This window comes from Protopterus annectens, chromosome 1.part0 (assembly GCF_019279795.1).
Source record: "Protopterus annectens isolate FY-2018-M chromosome 1.part0, PAN1.0, whole genome shotgun sequence".
NCBI classification, from domain to species: domain Eukaryota; kingdom Metazoa; phylum Chordata; order Ceratodontiformes; family Protopteridae; genus Protopterus; species Protopterus annectens.
Genome location: NC_056725.1, coordinates 976,799,935 through 976,819,934, shown reverse-complemented (window position 1 = coordinate 976,819,934; position 20,000 = coordinate 976,799,935). Strand labels below are relative to the sequence as shown.

Sequence of the window (20,000 nt, the reverse complement as noted above, 5' to 3'; positions counted from 1 at the left end):
TAATATAGAAAGAATATGTACAAAAATATCTGCAACTAAACGTATATATCCCAGATGTTTCTTACTAACAAAATACTGGTTATTAACTTCTCTAAATTAGCAAAACTAATGCTATGCAGAATTCAAAAGCAAACCTTCACAGAAGTGTCCTAAGCAAAGGTTAATAAACTTCTGACAAAACTCTCCCAAATGTATTATCATTTCAATGCATTATTGCAGTACAAAAAAGCCAGGTGATCAGATTACATAATTTATTTTGCACAGAATAACTGTAGTTGCATTACATCAGATTAATTAACTTACTTTTCTAAGCATGATAGTGAAAAGAACTAGATAAAATAACTGTTAACTGTTTGTGTAATAACAACTACCTCTTTCCACTGTTTGCATTTTAATAACTCCATCTGTTCATAGTTCTGACCATTCTGGCCATCTCTCCTTTGAAGTAAAACTCCAATTGCATTTTATGACCATTGACTTTTCTGACTTTGTTTCAGTTAACTATACATAAGCAAATAAGTAATTTCCTGGGAAACTTTAGCAAGTTGCATTTCCAGTAAATGCATTGCTTTTCTTTTCTTTATGTCTGATTTTACATGCAGAGAAAGGTCACCACATTAAAATATTTTGCAGAGTAAATCAAGTGTTCAAATGCAGTTTGCAAGTGTGCCATGAGTCTGCAGTATATAAGAAAAATATACTGTTTTAAATCATTTTTCTGTAGCCTAGCACCCTCCTGTCAACACAGTTATGAAGAAAATTTATCTCACATTTCTTAATATTTAATTTCATAAAAGCTTCTCAAAGCAGATGTGTGTTTATAATTTATAGAGGCAAACTTCAACTCTATTTGAACAAGTGAGCTTGTGTTACCATTACTTTTAAAATGAAATTTGCTTTAAGGACTTTTAATGAAATTTTTTATTATCAACACTACCAAGCAGATAATTTTCTAAGCAATGTGTACTTCATTTATGGAATTAATTACCTGTGTATATTAAAGTCAGTGATAATCTAAGGGTATTCCATACTAATATGGTCCTATTTGTGTATAACAGTATGTTGAAATGTGGTATAGTGGCAACTAGTTTTATAGCTTTATGGGAGTCCTTGCTGAGATCTGCTGTACAGAACAAATGTAAATCTTTCATTAGAATGAACACAAATAACATGTGCCATATCTATCACCAGTAAAATGTACAAGCTACAAAATTATAGATTTCAGAATAAAGCATTTGATTCCCTTGAAAATATATTGCTAGTATGATTCCCTATCATTTCAGTACAATGTTATTACATTGTGGCTAATTGAAGTATTTTTATCTTAGCTGAGTTGCATATTCATGTAGGTAGAAGCATATACTTTCTGTGGGTCATGCACCTTGGAAGTTGGAACATTGTATCAAAAGAAGCCCTTAGAAAGAGCACCACACCACAATCATCATTTCTTGACAACTGTGCCGTATATCACATTTAATCTAACAATGCAAGTTATCTTCCATTCTATATTACATAAGCTTGATGAAAGCCAGTGGCCTAGTATGGATGGATGGGTGTACTTTTATTTAACTTTACTTCTTCATTTCCAGATGGTTGTAAACAGTGTGAAAGTCAATACCATCCCTTTGACTTATGATTACACTGGCTTATCCCTGGAAAGCCTACTGCTACATGTGGAAAATGCTCTCCAAGGTCAACAGGCAAAAAGCATTGGGATTGTTACAGATGGAGACCCAGGAGAGATAAACTTGCTGCAAGGTAAGTTGAAAAGTTGCAGTCTGTGTTGTTTCACAATTTTAAAACCTGCAGTTAAGAAAGTGAATAGGAAAAATCAGCAACATTTCAATTGCAACCTTCCGAAATACTTAACTTTGCAAATAAATATGTTAATAGTCCGTGATGTATTCTTTGCTCTTGATTATGTGGAAGGTTCACTACAGGTGTGAGATTTTAGAACAAAATTTTTGGAAAAGTACTTCTTCCAGCATATTTTGAGGCCACTTCTGTTTTAGGTATTTTTCTGTTCTACTCTTCACAGCCAAATGCTGTGCTTTAGGAACTTTGAGCCTCTGTAGTAATCCATAGGGATGAGAAAGGTCTTACAAGATCTACCTCTGGCTTTCAGGTTACCTGGGAGAAGCCTCACTAAGATAGTGCTTTGTGATGTTGTGATATTGACAGCATTGTACAAATCACCTGAGAAACAAGTGTGCTTGGTACCTCAACTAATTTTTAAGAATTCAGTAGATCTGTTCTGGTTATCTGTGACTAGATTTTACTGTGCAATAAATTAAAACTAATATATTTATTGCGTCTTTTGTAACCTGTATCAAATGGTAGCTCTCATTTTGAGTGACATGTGTATGTGCAGGTAGACTAGAATGTGCATGTATTTGGGTAGGAAGGCGTGGTCATATGGCTGTAATTCTGTAACAATGAATTTATACAGGGGTCCAGGGAAGTAAATATTGTGGGAAGAAATATCCAGGAAATTGTTATGGCTAGGCTTGTATAGGCCCTAGGGCTGATAGCCTAGTACCAACTTATGAACCTATGAACTTATATATTTTATGATAATGAATTTTCTAGTTTTGAGCCAGATGTAACTGATTTTCAGTGGTTTTCTGAAGAATGTTTCAATTTCAGAGGATCAGAGAGATATATCCTGATGATGTGACTGCCTTTTAATATTTCTTATTAGTGTACTCAGCATCTTTTAACAAAAGTAAAGTAAATGTTTGCATTATTAATGTTAATAAATTAAATTAGAATGTTTAAAGTGCATTATTGGAAGCTAGCATTTTTAAAGTTATCAAACAAAATTTAAAAAAAAGTCGCAGGATACCTGTCTCAGGAATTATCTGCTAGAGCTTCTTTAATATAATATTTGATATTTTTAAAGGTATACATATGCCGTGGCAGTGGCAAAACAGGTAGCACAGTTGCCTTTTGGAACTAGAAAGCTAGAAGGTTGTGGGTTCTATTCCGGCTCCTTAAGACTAGATAGCTGATACTGTAGTTTAGTATTAGGGGGTTGCTACATTCCAGAGTGTATTATTGTTTAGATAAGATGTCCCATCTGCTTAAGTTAGTGGTAGCTCAGGTGAATGTAAAAGAGTTCATAACACCTACCAAAAGAAGTTGGGATCCTTTAGATGGCATAACATAAAACATTATTTACATATTTACAGGCACACACACACACACACACACACACACACACACATATATATATATATATATATATATATATATACACACACACTCACACACACACATTTCTATTTCTTACCTTTTATCACTTTTTCTTAAAACATCCTCATTGCTATTCTTTCACAGTTGATCCCCACTCCTTCTTCCACAACCATAATCTGATTTTTTGCAGTATATCTGCCAAAATCTGTTTCCCATTAAACAAAATTTAATTCAGTCTTTCATTCTCAAATGGCTCTATTGTCTCTTTCTCCCCACAAAATAAACACACTATTTCATATTTTGTTTTTATGGCATATTTCCCTTTACTGCTAACTTATTTTTGCCGGTCCCCATAGGAGCTCCTGACACTCAACTATCAACAATAACTTTTTCTTACTTTAATGGCTTTAATCACTTCTTCTTGTACATTTTCCCATGAATTAACATGATAATATTATTTCATCACATTATTATACCATATTCTTATATTTTCTCCATATCATCATTTTTTTTATTTTCCATGCTATTATTTTTTCTTGATAATTTTTATTTTCTTCATCCACATATCATTTTTCTCATTTTGTTTTTCTTATCATCTCCCAGAATTCTTTTGTACATATATTTAAACATGCTCACTATTAAATTCTCATTCTCTTCCTTTACCTACTTTAATACGCTATAAAAGTCTAAAGGCATGGAATAAATGATTGGATTTAGTAACCCCCATTGCCCCTTCATCTTCAGTCATATACCTCATACCTGTGTTTACTGGATTTAACCTTGAACCCCATATGAAAGAAAATTCCATTTGCATAATTTCCTTTTCATGTTTTAGTGGGACAATATACACATTTGACATAAAAGGATATATAAAAGGAAATAGCACCTATTGAAAAGAGTAGGGGTCCTTTATTTACATGTTATTTACATGACATATTATTTAATATTTATATTTTTACACATTTCTATACTTTTACAAATTTACTCAAACATTTACTTAATTTCTTCCTTATATATTCTATTTTTCAACTTAATACATTTTACTTTTGACTGGACTCCCACTCCTTTTTTCATAACCACCATCTGATTTTCCGTAATATCACTGATAATATCCATTTTCCATTAAACATAATGTCATTTAACCTCTAATTCCAAGTTGCCCATATTACACAGAAAACGTTTTGTCCATTCTTATCTTATATTCTTTGTTTCTCTTCTTATAATATCTGTATTCAGTCATATCCCTGTTTTGTATATAGTGTTAATTCTGCAAAAAAAAGTCTTCATATAATTGTTCCTATAGTTTCTATACTCTTTTAAATTTTATAAAAAACATATTTTGTTGTTTCTTCTTCGTCACAGAACAAACATATTCTCTTACTTTACTTTTTATAAAGTATATTTGCTTCAATGGCAACTTCTTTATTCCCAGTCTCCAAAGAAAATCCTGACATTCTACTTTATTACTACACCACTTGTTTCTTTTTTTATTGCCATAATCTTTTTTTTTCTGGTAAATGTTTCTATGGATTAACACAATACTATTAGATCATTATATTCTTATGCCTTGTTTTTTGATCTTCTTCTATGTGATCAATCTTTATCTTTCACGTTTTTATTTTTTCTTAATAATTTTTTATTTCTTCATTAATCCATTATCTTTCTTTTTTATTCTTATTGTCTCCCCCCAGATATCATATTTACTACTAGTTTCTCATTTTCTTCATTTATCCATCTCAGTACAAATTTAAAGAGGCTGGAAATACTAATGGATTTAACAATACTAATCCCCTTCATCTTTGTAAATATATAATACCCCTGTCTTAACCAGATTTAATCTAAGTCCTCATATAAAAGTAAATATGACTTCTAACACTTGTTTTTCATACATTCTTAGAGTCATGTACACACTTGATAATTACAATATTTTCCTAATAGTACTGAATTTATCAAATTGGATTTTTTTCTTATAGGATAATCTATATGTTCTCCATAGACAACAACTTTATTTCATTTCTTTTAAAAGATTTTCCCATTGTGTTTCACTTCCTGTTTTATTACCAATATGTTTTTCCAGTACTAAAATGTCATTAATTGTAAATTATATTCCTCCTTTTTTTTATGTTATCCTCTAAAATTTTAATTTTTTATTTACTATCATACCTATATATTTTAAACAGCATACCACACAAAATATGGCTTCTTTCATCCATAATTTATTTTTTAGTAATTATAATAATATAATTTGCATATGTCATTAAAACTGGAATATGTACACCTGTTTGTATTGCATACTTTACATTCTTCATTTTACTACTCATCTTACTTACTATCGTATTCATAACTAAAGCAAATGGTATACTACTCATGGGACAGCCTTGTTTTATCCCATTACTCATCCCTATTTCTTTAGTTAATTAGCCTTTAATCATAATGTTTATCTTAATATTACTACATGCTGTCATATAAACTTCTTTTACTTTGCCACTAAAATTGTAATTCCCATAAAATTGTATGCTTTATTGAATAATATGCTTTATTAATATCACCTACCATAGGTTTTACATAATCTCTTCTATTTAAGATGTCATCCACAATTTCTCTTACTATCATTAATGATTCTTGACATCGCTTTCCTTTCATACCATTTCTTCCATTGTATTTTCCATCTTATTTCCAATCTTTGCTGAATTATCTGTATTATTTAATACTACTGGTCTCCAGTTTTTTTTTATATCTTCTTTTTCACCTTTTTTTACAAATACATTTTAATATTCCACTGTACAGTTCCTTATAACAAAAACCTTCATTTAACCATTCGTTTAAAAAATATAACAAGTATTATTTCTGCCATTCCGTTAAATATTTCTACATTTCATATCCTATTCCATCTGGACCTGCTACTGCATCAGTATTGAATTATATTCATACATAGTAATTTCTTTCTCAGTTTCCTTATTTACTTGATCTGAAAAGCTTTTTACTTTTCATAGTCTATTACATTCTTTCTTTTTTTATTTAAACATTTTTTCCACATACCAAACTATAGTTTCCATTATCTGTTTTTAGATTTCTTACTGTCTGTTCTTCCTTAGTTTTCATTCATCTCATTACACTACTATCTTTTTTCACAATCTTACCCAAATATGCTGACACCTCTTCCTTTTTTCCTTGTAATCTTTGCTTATATAATGAATTCTTGATGTTTTCATAATTTCTTATACATATGTCCTTTTCTATATCATAATACTCAGTCTCATTCTTTTGTACCCTTTCAAAAGCATTTCTGTATACTTTTGCATGTCTTTCTTTTTCTATTCTTCTTCTTTCCCTCTGCCATTTAAAAAAAACTGCTCTATTTATTTTTGAATTTAATCCAACAAAAGAAACCAGGAATCAAACAAGAAAAACTGATGGAGGTCCAGGTAGGACACCAGTCCAGTATAAACCACAGAGCTAGTAGCAACCTCCAAAGATGTATTGAGCAAAAACAGCTGCTGTCCTTATTCCTTCAGATATTATATAACATCGTTGATTTCTGATTTAAGAATACCTCTTGTATAAGTCTGGAACTTTCTTTTCCAACTAATCAATTTACCACATTTCATAACTTCAGCCATTTTTCTTATACCCTTTCCTTTCATTTTCTTTATGCCTCTTAACTCACAATAAAAATCTACTGTTATTACAATATGCATATTCACTACAACATAATCCAATAATTGTTGAAATAACCCCCCTTTCATATGCATATAAAGCTGTAATTCCCCCCTTTCTTTACATATAACAGACATGCACACGTAATTGTGGCTAACTCTTCTGCAGTTATGGACACATTGTTTAGGAGGTGTTCCCTGATGCCCTCGTCAAATTTCTTCTAGTAGCATAAATACCTTCTCAGGTCTCCCCTGAAAAAAAGCTAGTAGCCTAGTGGGACTAAGACAGTCAATAAAGGTAAATAAAATAAAATACAGGCTATTTTTCCCATTAATCCTGAATTTACCAGATAAACCTTTTTCCTGAATACTAATCTATACGTCCTCCACATAAGACATTCTTGTCTTATATAACAATTCATGCCTATTTTTTTACTCAGGCACCCATTCACTAACACTATCACTCTATTATTCTGATATGCTGACATTCATATTCTCATAATTTTTATTACCTATTCCTTACTTCAACATAAACATCCCACAAAGCATCATATCCTGCTGTAGGAAATGTCTTGCTAATATCATCCTCCATAATTTTCACACCCTCCCTTTTACTTGTAAAATCATCCGCAATTTCTCTCCCAACCAATAACAATTCTTGTCATCCATTCCCTTTTATACCATATATACTTTCTTCCATAATATCACTCATCGTTATTTACATTCTTCTCTGTAATATTACCCTAAACAATTTATAATCTGTTATTTAGTATGATGAGTCTTCATTTTTTATTTCATTCTTCTCACCTTTCTTCTATATATATTTTAACATCTCTCAACATATTTTTTTCATAAACAAAGCATTCCTTCAACCATTCATTCAGTACATTTACAAAATATCCTCTTTGCCATTCCATTAATTTCTTGTACATTACATACCCAGTAGCATTGGGGCTTGTAATATCTACTTTCTTAAATTACTTCGTCCAGTTCAAATTCTTTCTTAACTCTTTCTAGAAATGTTTACTTTCCATTCTGTCTTATTTTCCATATGCTGTACTACATTGCTCATAATTTGCTCTTCTCTTCTTTTTTACCTCTCTTTTTACCTTTTTCATTTTTTCATTATACTAATATCCCGTTTTACCCAAATATCCTGATACCTTTTCCCTTGTAAATAATATCTCTGCATATACAGCAATGCCTTATTTTTTGCTCGCTTTCTTTTCCAGATTTTTTTTTTCTATCATAATACTTTCTTATATTATTCTCCAAATTCTGTAATGCGTTTCAGTAAATTGTCCCATATTTCACTTTTTCTTCCTTTCTTACTCTTCCTGCCAGTGGAAAAAAATTACTTTTTATACTTCTTTTTAAATTCAGTCCACCACTCATGGTTATATAACTGTAATATTTCCCACTGTCAAATTTCAGCCCATATGTTCTCGTTTATTCTTTTTATCCCATTTTTAATATACTCTCTTTTTCCCATCACCTCCATCCATATTGCTAAATTATCTGAAAAGCCTGTTACATCTGTGTCACCATTTGCTACCCCCTAGTTTTCAGATAATAAAAAATAATAATTTTCAGATTCAACTGTTCTCTTCTATAAATCCTTTGACTTTTGTTCCACACAGCTAAGCTACCACATTGTATCACTTGCTGTATTTTTTTTAATATTTTCTTTTCTTATTTTTACATCTTCCCCATGAGCCACAATTAAAGTCCTTCACAATTATAACTTTCATGCTCACCACCATTGCTAGTTATATATCCACATGATGCTAGAATCCTGTAAACATGATCACTCCATGTCACATCCAAAACAGTTAACCTTCCCATCCTTACCAATGTTACATCTAGTATTTTCACTGTTTTAAACAACACAATAACTCCAGAACAACGTTCATTTCAACATTATATTTCCACCCCACACTTTTTCTGTTTGCAATCTATCTGGAATTGTACATTGTCTAACACAATAACAACCACATCACATTTAGTATACCATTCTATTACCCCTTTCCTTCTTAAGGAATTAATAATACTGTTCACAGTTACTGAAAGTACTCTAAAATTGTTGTTTTTCTTTCTTTTTAAGTTTAGGGGAAAAACTTTTAATTTTCATTTTATTATTTTCCTCTTTTCCCAAGTGAAAATTTCCATGTATTTATTACAAATAGTCCTTGATCCTTGGAATCAGATTTTTCACTGGCTAGAGCTTCAAAAAAACTTAGTGCCTATTCCCTCTCCTAACCTCTCTTCCTGCATGCAAACTGTCTTCCTTTTCTCCTCCATATTCTTTTCTTCTTCTACAGTTTCTTCTTCACCTAGTTCACCTTCTCCCTCAGCCTCTTCTTGTCCTTCCTCGTGTTTATTTCTTTTCCCCTTCTTTTTTATTTAGTGTTTGCTTTTGACTGTCCCTCCAAAAATGTGCATTTTTCTTATACAACCTGCATTCAGCCACACAACTTCTTGCTGTATGTCCTTTGTCCCACACTGGTTGCATTGTATCCTGTCACAATCATTAATTAAATGAGAAAAGTTCCTGTAAAGGAAGCACAATTTAGACTGCCCAGCACATTTTAATGCCCCTCTTTGACCAGCCACCAAAAAAAAAAACACTTGGCAACTGTTTTACCATATTTTTTTTCTTTTTTTTACATTTAAAAACAGCTTCCGACCTCCACCCTACATTACATAAGTTTCTGTCATTTTCAACTTTCACAATGTTGTTAATTTTACACACATACCCTGCATGCATTTTTTAACATCTTTTTGTTCCAGTTCATTAGTTCTAAATTGCAAAGTGACATTTTTGAACATTTGTGTTACTAACAGGAAGCAATTTATCCACAGATATTTGTCCTTCTTTTTGTTACACAGTTCCAGAAATGTCATCATATGTCCTTCAGTTTCAAATATTAAGCCACAAAATGTATCTGTCCCTATATGTATTAAAGATCACATTTATTGAGCTTTAATTCCCAGAACAGTTGTCTGTTAGTATCATTTTTATAGTTATTCTCACAGTAGACCTTCTCTTCTTTTTAAAAATATTTTTACTTATAGTTTGTTGCTGTTCTCCTTTTTTGCCTGCTGTCACTCCTGCATAGGTTTTAACTCTGTTAATGACTTTATTCTCAACTGCCACAAAACCAGACTCCTCAGTTTACCTGCTGCTTTCCTCTTTTACTTTCTGTCACTCCTACATAAGTAGTAACTGCGGCATTCTCTGATACCACATCACCTGGGTCCTTCTCCACAGTAATATTTTCAGCACTTCTGAAAACGTTACCTGCCATCTTACCCTATGAAGCTGCAGTCATTTCAATCATCCTGCTTGATTATTTTTAAAAGAATATCATCTGCAAGCCCCCTGATGCCTGCCTGCTCTGTTATCTGCACAAATGGACTCACTTATTTCATTCTTCATTGAGACAGCTGAATGCTGCTCATTTGTATCATCCACCACACAGGAATCTTTATCAGCTTTCTGATACTCAATATTCAACAAAATTATCTCCAAATTTTCATTTTTTACCTCCAACCTCTCCGTAGCTTTTTTTCTCCTCCTCCATGCTGTTGCTTCCCTTAGGCCTCTTCCTTGCTGCGGTTGAAGCCCTCAGGTGCGATCTAGCAGCTCCAAGGTATAGGGGAAATTCCCCAATGTGAAGCAAAAAAGTCGCCATAAGTACGGTAAGTGCACAGGCCCAACAAACTGAACGTGAAGACAAAAAAACAGGGCCAGCACCAAAGTAGTTGATTTAATCTTTCTTTATTGAAAAATAATGAACATTAAATGGCAGGATTAAAACCCTTAAACCCCCCCAAAAATCCAACTAGGCCTGTTTTGGCTGAAATAGCCTTCCTCGGTGTTAAAACACATATAATCACATCCAATAATTTAAACACAACACTTAATTGGATACCACTGATTATTGGTTGATTATAAATGATAATTGAGACCAGGATGAAAAAGTCCACCTAATTTGACAATCCATTTTTTCTCCTTGGCATTGAGAATATCATGCCACCCAGGAAACCAAGAGTTATGAGGAACTACCTGGCTATCAAACATGTCTCAACCAACTCAGTACAGAGCTTCTCAAATTAGAGGAGGAATTAAAAGAGAAAAAAAATCAAGAAATTTAACAGGGACATGGGCGATTATGATAGGGGTAAACCATTCACGTCATATAAACAGGTCAGATTTGGACAGCCACAGGTTAGGAACCATAATCAGAAAAGGAAAAGACCAAAATACATCATAAAGAAACCCAGAGGGGGGAATGATAATACATCCAGTGAGGATTCCTCCTCAGCCACGGATATGGACGGCAGCTACACTTTTTCACCTACCCCAAAGAGACGGAACGTGGATGCCCCTTTAGAGGAGATAGAAAACATAGGGGGTGTAAGGGATCCCGAGGGTCCTCTCAGGCTAATAATACAAAAATAGAGAATATCAACAATGTTTTGAACATATCATCTGTTCATCTTTCTGAGGTACAAATGCAGGTATTCAATAAAGGATTAAGTTTTGTACCAGGCTTTTTTATAGCTGAAGATTCTTTGGCACAAGATGTAATATATTTTTGCAGACTACTGAATTTAAGATTGTTTTTTGATAATGAAACTATTGATAGTAATGCTAACACTTTTAAATTCTACAGATCCACTTTCACTCCATCTATGCAACAACAGATGGCAGCCTTTCAATCCAGTGTTCTCAAAGATTTACACATTCATGCCCACAAACACCGTATTTTTCCACATAATCTCTCAAAGATTGAATCACAGGTAATTTCTGAGCTAAAGAACAACAAGAACATAGTGGTATTGCCTGTAGACAAAGGGGCAGCTGCGGTGGTTATGGACTGGATGATGAACTTTAATGAAGCCCAGAAACAATTGAGGGATAGTTGGTATTAAATGTTTATGCCATTGGACCCCACCTTTAGGTTTAAAATTGAAATAGATACCTTTTTGAAGCAAGCCAGAGAGGAAGGCATTATTACCGAGTCTGATGTATATCATTTAACAGTCCAGGACCCTAAAACACAGTATTTTTACTTCATACCCAAAATACATAATGATATAAACAATCCACCAGGGAGACCCATTGTATCAGGAAGAGGGTCCCTGACTGAACCACTTTCTCAGTTTCTAACAAAGTATTTACAACCATTATTAACGTATATTAGGGCTCATATACAGGATACCACCCAGTTTCTAGGCATTATTTCTGATATGCAGATGGAACCAGGTTGGCTCCTCTGTACACTTGATGTTACAGCCATTTATATGACTATTCCACACTGGGCTGGTCTCTGTGCATTACAATACTGGTTGGAGAAAGGTGAACTTTATCAACCTGATTTCAATACATTTTTGGTGTGTCTGGCTGAGCATGTCTTAACTAAAAATGCCATATTTTTTCAGGATGAGTGTTATTGGCAATTACAGGGTACAGCAATTGGGGCATCTTTTGCCCCCTTTTATGCTGATCTATTTATGGCTTATGTGGAGGACAATCTTATTTATGACCCTGCACACAATCTGTACTTGGATGAAATTGATATTTGGAGGCATTACCTTGATGATTGCTGGTTGGTTTGGAGAGCGGACAGCATATATCTTATGGAATTTGTTGAATATTTGAATGTAAACAAGTGGGGAATTCAATTTATTTCCCACTACCATACAGACCAGATAACTTTTTTGGATGCTTTCATTACAAGGAAGGAAGATAACACTCTTGATAGTAAGATCTTCTGGAAATATCCACAATATAATTCATTATTACATGCATCCAGCTTTCATCCACAACACATTATTAGGAATATTCCCAAGTCTCAATTTCTATGGGTCAAATCGGTTTGCTCCAATCAAGTAAAGTATGAGCAATATAGGAAGGACCTGATACATAGATTTCAAAATAGGGGTTAAAAACCATGGGAATATAATTTCTGCCAGCAATTGGGCCTCCATTCAATACAGGAAGGACTTGCTTTCGTACAAACAATACTCATCAGAAAGGAAAATGGATTTGAGGCTAGTCACAACTTATGGTAGGAATACAGGGGCCTTTATGGACATCATAAACAGGCATTGGAATATTCTGCTATCTGACAATAGGTTATCACATATTTTAGGGGGCAGGTGCCTATTTTTGTTTTGGAGAGGGAGGACACTAGGTTCATATTTTAATCACTATAAGCACCTTAAGCAGGCTCCCAGGGGACAACAACTACAACGCACCATTACAGGGGAAATAATATGTGGTTGTGTACCTTGTGGTCATTGTACACACTGCATCAGAGTAAACAAAACCAAACAGTTTAGTAGTAGGAATACCCCGTTGGTGTATGATATCAAGTTTATGGCTAATTGTGGGTCAGATTGGGTCATATATTTGGCAACATGTATATGTGCTCCCTTCTATACTGGCCAAACTTCTAGACCATTACGTTTATGAATTGGGTAACAGATGAGTGACATAAGGAATAAGAGACAAGCTAATGCTTTGCTTAAACATACACTTAAACACACTAATGCCTCTTATAGATTTATTATCATTGACAAAATTATGGGTGATAGCATACCTCTCAACCTCGTCATGCAAAATATCAGAACAAAGCTTGACAAAATGAGGTACAACTAGGGACATATTTTAATTATTGCTCTTATAAACTTAAGAAAGTTGCTAGAGTAACAGGATTAGTTTTAATATAACTTTTCTGAAGGATTTGGAGTATGAAACTCAAATGTATGCCATTATTTACCGACTTCAATCCTGAGATCATCCCAGTGATTTGCCAGAAATAATGAGGTACAGGCCAAAAATATGAGTGAAAAATCAGGACGTTCTGCGAAGATCTGTACAGTTGAGAGGTATGGGTGATAGGATTAATAAATCTGGGTGGCATGATATTCTCAATGCCAAGGAGAAAAAAATGGATTGTTAAATTAGATGGACTTTTTCATCCTGGTCTCAATGATCATTTATAATCAACCAATAATCAGTGGTATCCAATTAAGTGTTGTGTATAAATTATTGGATGTGACTATGTGTGTTTTAACACTGAGGAAGGCTGTTTCAGCCGAAACTGGTCTGGTTGGATGTTTTGGGATTTAAGGGTTTTAACCCTGCCCTTTAATGTTCATTATTTTTCAATAAAAAAAGATTAAATCAACTACTTTGGTGCTGGCCCTGGTTTTTTGTCTTGAAATTCCCCAATGCCATGGCCAAATTTCCCCTAGTAGTAGCAATACCATCTCCAGTCTCCTCTCTGAAAAGAGGCTGACCTCTATTAGCTACAACCAATGTCTGAAAATAAAGAGGTAGAATTTTGCACATTTTTTTAGGAAAGAAGAGCACCTGCACCCTCTTTTGGGGGACTTTGCTTCCACACCCTCTGAGATCACACTAACATTTTGAAAGAGCAAATTGCTCTTTAAAATGCATAATATTTTCCTGCACTTTCTCTAAATAGTAGCATTTTCTTGAAGGACTCTCTTGTTATTCAAGTATACCTTCAAATAAACACAATCTAGTGCAAGCAAACTAAAACAATGTAGGGTAGAATTAAGTTTCTCAGAGGAAAATATTTTGGTAAACCTTAAAGCATATTTTTAAAACTTATAGCAGGCAGGGTGAGCATTTGTAGACTTCTGAAGGTATTGTATATATTGAGAATTTGTTTTCTGAAGGAGTCTATGCTCCTTTAAGGCTCATAGCTGTCTATCAGAGTGCTTGATTTTTTTTCTTACCTTCACCAATCAAACCCAGTCATCATATCGCTGCTAGTAAATGTTAGTTCCAGCACCAGTACTCGCTCAAACACGAGTCTAGTAGGAGAGCTGTAAACACTTTATAAAAAATATGTGTATGGAACATTTTATGATGTTATTCAAGAAGTGAGTGAAAGCAGATATGTCCCACTTTCACAATGCTATATGCATCTTACAGTTTTTCTCAGACAAGGCAAAGTCTTTAAATGAACATATTGGTTATAGACCAAGTTCAGTGCTAAATTCAAACTATAAAATCATACTTCCTGTATCGGTGGTGCTTACCTTTCACTCAGGTGCATCCTTCAAAAGAGACTAATTCACTTTTCACATTTATTTTTTCAAATATCTTTTTTTATTTCCTTATTATATAAAAAACAAAAATACATTCACATGCAGACTAATCAATGAACTTGCAAGTTAGACATCTCTAAAGAAGAATGAGAGATGCCGTCATCAAGAGCATCAAACATTGCTAGAACATATACTTTGCAAGTGTAAAAGAATTAATAACAAACCCAGTGACTCCTTCCCCCCTCAGTATGGCATACCTCAAGTAAAATATATTACTATTTTAATAAACAAGGGAACATCATTGCTAACTTCTGTACAAGAATACTTTTATACCCTTCTCATCCTTAACTACCTAACCACCAAACCTGTGGTCCCAGATATCCCTTTCCTTCTTTCTAGACAACTCTTCAATGAAATGTGAGAACACGACCATAAAAACCCTACATATAATTTAATGTGCTTAATATATATATATATATATATATATATATATATATATATATATATATATATATATATAAAATTGTTAACCGAGGAATAGAACTGACCAACATGGACTTATTTCAGGCTGTGCTTGCATGTGAAAAACTACTACATCAATTAAAAAGAAACAGTGTGGTACATGAATATGTACTGAAAGGCATTATATAAAAGTTAACATGATATCCAATGGAGTTAAGTCCTATCAATGCATGAATCATGTTCCACCCCATACACACTTCACTGACCAGCACATAGACAGAAACATGTCTGCACGGTTACTGTCTAGTAAAACAATGCTTGGTAGATTGTTTGTTCCTCTTCATCATTCTCTTTCCCTTATTTGTAACACTGCAGCTTTGGCTTTATTAAAATTTAACAAAATCTTTTTTGCTGCAGTAACGATATTCATGACCTTGCTCAGTTACTTGGGGAGCCCAATTAGTTGCTCTGATCAAGTTCACTTTTGTTTTATTAAGGAATGACTTTCTAGAAGGTATCACCTTACAACACTGGGAAGCAGTGCACACATGAGCTCTTAAACATTCTTTGAAAGCACCCACATCCATTCCCCTGCAGATTACACTTAGAAACCCCATACTTTCTGAAACAGCACAGAGAATTTAGATTGTTAAATAGCCAATCATTCAGCACTGCCATAGACATCATTACCATTCCAAAGAGGAAATAATGTCTGAAAGACTGAAGCACCTAGAGAAAAGAAAAAAAGTAATTATATGGGCTAATATAGTACCTATGTATCACTCCGATAATATATTGTCATCCATGAAGGTAAACAGCTGAGAATATGATGTGCTTTTAAGGTACAGTCATAGAGTCAGAGAGACATTATATTTTAGTCCATGGACATATTGTCAAATCACAATAACCTAGAAAGGAAGAATATTCATAGAATACAATCAGGTCATGTAGCAAACAGCTTATTATTTTGAAATATGTAAGGTATTTAACATCAAAACAGAAAAGCATAAATCAAAAAATGATGAAGGGGACTGGTATAAACTTATAATGGCAAAGCAGAGAGACAACATTTATAGGTTCATAAATTAGTACTAGGCTATTTGCCCTTGTGAGCTATTTTAAGCCTAGCCAATTACCCTATGTAAGTATCAAACTCTGCACCATGTATCTGTAAGGTAAACACCTTAACCATTATGCCTACCTCTCACATTTAAATTCTAATACCAAGTTGAAAAATCGACACTCTTTACCATCACAGAGGCACTTATCAGGTGCACAGACAGCATCATTCTTCATCTCTTCCATCTCAAACTCTCAGATTGTTGCACATCATTAAAGAGACTCATCCCTCTTGGGAAATTTTACAAGGGCCAGATATAACTTCCTGTACTTCTGACCTCAACATTCACTCATGAGTGCCATGAACTCAGCATATTTTTCATGCATCTGGACTCACTCTGGTTTCTCTGTTTTATAAACTCTAACCTGCTTCCAGAGCATAGAGAACATTTAGTGCTTTAATCAGCAGGTTTCAAGGTACACAGACATCTTTCTAGGCTACCTAGCTGCCGTGGCTGGACCTGGATGAAAACCTGAGTGTACTGTTTCAATTCTGATATAGTCTACTTGTAAGCCAGTCCAGGCTATCAAACTGCCATTTATAAACATGATACAGTGTTTTCCTTTTCCTCTGTCTGAAACTCAAGTCCACTGCATATTCCTTGTCAATTCCCTGCCCCCTTACTCAGCCTGCTTATATCCAACACTGATAGCTTTACTTCATATTAATGATTTGGACCACTGCCACCTTTGTATTCCAGATACGGTGTGAAATGTTGGCATCCGAACTATCATCCAGTCTCTTAGTAATTTTGGAATCTGCCCTAACTCTTTACTGATATACTCCTGCATTTGTGAATTTCAACTACAGTTGCCTCTAGCTGCACTTCTGCAAAAGTAATGGGACTATCCTACCTTAAACTATCTTCAGAAGATATTTCCCCATCTCCTTTTATGCCATGTGATTATCACTGCTTACAACATATATGCAGTCCTTATATCCCATTTCTTCTTTTTTTTCCACAGTCTCAAGATTTATCAAATGCAAACTGCTGCTTCAGTAATATTCTATGGAATTTTCTGATAAAAATTAACTTATAGCCAGTTAATCAAAACCTTATTAGGGGAGCAACTAAAGAAGACACCTTTCATCCTGAGGTACTGTCTGATTACCCATTTCTTAGCTATTCGACATAACCGAAGCCTTTGACATGGAGGGTTGTGGCATAGTCCTGTGTTTTAGGAACTGGATCCAGACGTTATACATACAGCCAAACTCAAATAAAGAATGAGAAGTGTGCTGTGATCAAAGTAAAGCGGAACTCACAAAAAGGATCCCATCTAGGCTTTCAAATATTATCTAAAACATTGTCTTCCCCACAGTGCCTTTTTTAGGCAATGCCAAACTGAAAGTACTTCCGACATAGCAAGTCAAAACCAAGAAAATCTAAAGGTATTACTGCTCAATGCTAGAAGTCTAGAAAAACTCCACTCCCTAGAAGCTCTCTTCACTCTAGAGAATGCTGATGTCTGTGTGATCACTTAGATATGGTTTAAAGCCATGGAGAGCACACTAACAGTGCAAGGTTATAATGCCTTACACACATTTAGGCCAGCTACTTCACAGGCAAGGACTAAGGTGGAGGTGTCTCTGTTTACATCAAAAATAAATATACCTCAAGGCTGGTGAAATAGGACAATGCACTTGAGCTGCTCCATGTTCAAATCACCATAGGCAAAATCCAATACCACTTCCTTGCAAGCTATAGGTCCCTCTCTATGACCCAGGAAACCCATAGCATGTATTTAAACTTATTAGAAACACTAACCATCCAACCCAATACCATATCCTGAGTGACGTTAATTACCCCACTATTAACTGGGAATCCTATACGACACCAAATGTGCATGCACAAAGATTCCTGGATTTTGTAAACACAAACTCCCTGAACCAGATATTCAATACACCAACCAGGGGTGCAGCCATACTGTATGAAGTCCTCTCTAATATGGGAGAGTGCTGTACACTCCCTATTGTAATGCCTTCTCTGGTAAGGTCAGACCACAAAAGGTCTCCTTTGAAGTAAAAATAAAACCTGGACCCCCAACTAAACCTGGAATATTCAGGAACTATTCTAAGGCTAACCTCCTGCTATTAAGTTAGAACCTGGCAATATTTCAAGTTCCCATAAACCCTGAGAACACTGCTGCATATGCAGAACCTTATTTTAAAATTGTTGCTACCATAAGTAGTAACAAACCGGAGAGGATGGCTTTGCTTGGCATTATTACCATATTTGTATACTATTGTCTCAGGCTGGAGTACTGTTTTAACTCGTGTTGAAAATATTGCCCCAATAATGGAAAAGTACCAATAATATTCTAAATATTCAGAAAGAGGTTCCATCAAGGAACATCTTCCTGAAACAATGGGTCTCCTTGGTATAGGAGTCAAATTTTTAGGTATGTATGTAAAATCTTTAGCTACTAACAGTTAACTGATGTTTAATCTAATTTGTAATGACCTTAATCGACATAATATCATGCAGAAAATATGCAGAAAATATCAATTCTATTTTTAAATGTATCAGTAGGATCTACTTCCAAATGTCATAAAATCTGGACATCATTTAACTTCTGTAAGCTTAAGTCTTCCATTCCTTAGACCCCCACACCACAGTACTCCCAGTCTCCCACTCATATCTCCCTACATAATAACAATCTCTTGGTTTTTATGTAGTTCCATTAAAGACACTTTCTAATCACTAACAAGATTAGAACCATAATTATGAAAAACATATCTTTTATCTTAATATAATTTATTTAGTACAGATTGTTCAAATACCTGCATGGTGGGTTGAGACAGTGGTTGAAAGGGACATTTAAGGAACCTAGATGTAGCATCAGATGTATTTATTTATTTATGTATTTATTTGCATTTGGTTACCAGAACGTTTTGACTGAGTCATGCAGAACCCCTTTTTAGCAGAGGCCCAGGGAGAAAAACCTCAAAAAGACATATTTAGTGAGAGAAAAACATACAAAGAAATTATAGCAGGCAGTTTGTGAGAACAAAGACTATTTACAACTTCAATATTGTACATGCATCTCAGTGAATATGACAAGTAGCAGTTGTCAAAGAAGAAAAGTAATAAAAATGGGGTTCGCAGTAGAGGAAGTAGTTACGGTACCCAGCTGGGGAAGAGTGAGAAGACAAGTACAAGAAGCAAAAGAAATAAAGATCCAAATGTTGGGAAAGATCCATACTAAAATGTGTAAAAATCCAGAGGATTGAGTGCAAACGTGTGAGGGAGGACTGCATTATTAATCTGTAAGATCAAGGTTACAGAAAACAAAAAGTTAAGGATTCACATGAACAGTTATGAAAAAAGAAACTACATTTCCTGATGAGAGGAGAAGTTCTGGTTTGAGAGGAGGAAGTACTAAGGGAGACAATAGGACTCAGTCTCTGTAATTAATTTATTGTAAAAACCAATACTTTATTTACTTTTTTATTTATTTATATTTATTTAC

The 20,000-nt window shown here is 34.1% G+C and overlaps 1 protein-coding gene across 2 annotated transcripts in view; it reads left to right on the top strand.

The window, feature by feature from the left end:
• The window catches only part of ECT2L (epithelial cell transforming 2 like), a 1,012,011-nt gene that overhangs the window by 477,040 nt on the left and 514,971 nt on the right, over positions 1–20,000 (top strand). For both annotated transcript variants that reach the window (XM_044064710.1, XM_044064701.1), the window contains exon 9: positions 1,590–1,758. In XM_044064710.1, coding sequence (XP_043920645.1) covers positions 1,590–1,758 — 169 coding nt within the window. The remainder of the gene's footprint in view (positions 1–1,589; positions 1,759–20,000) is intronic.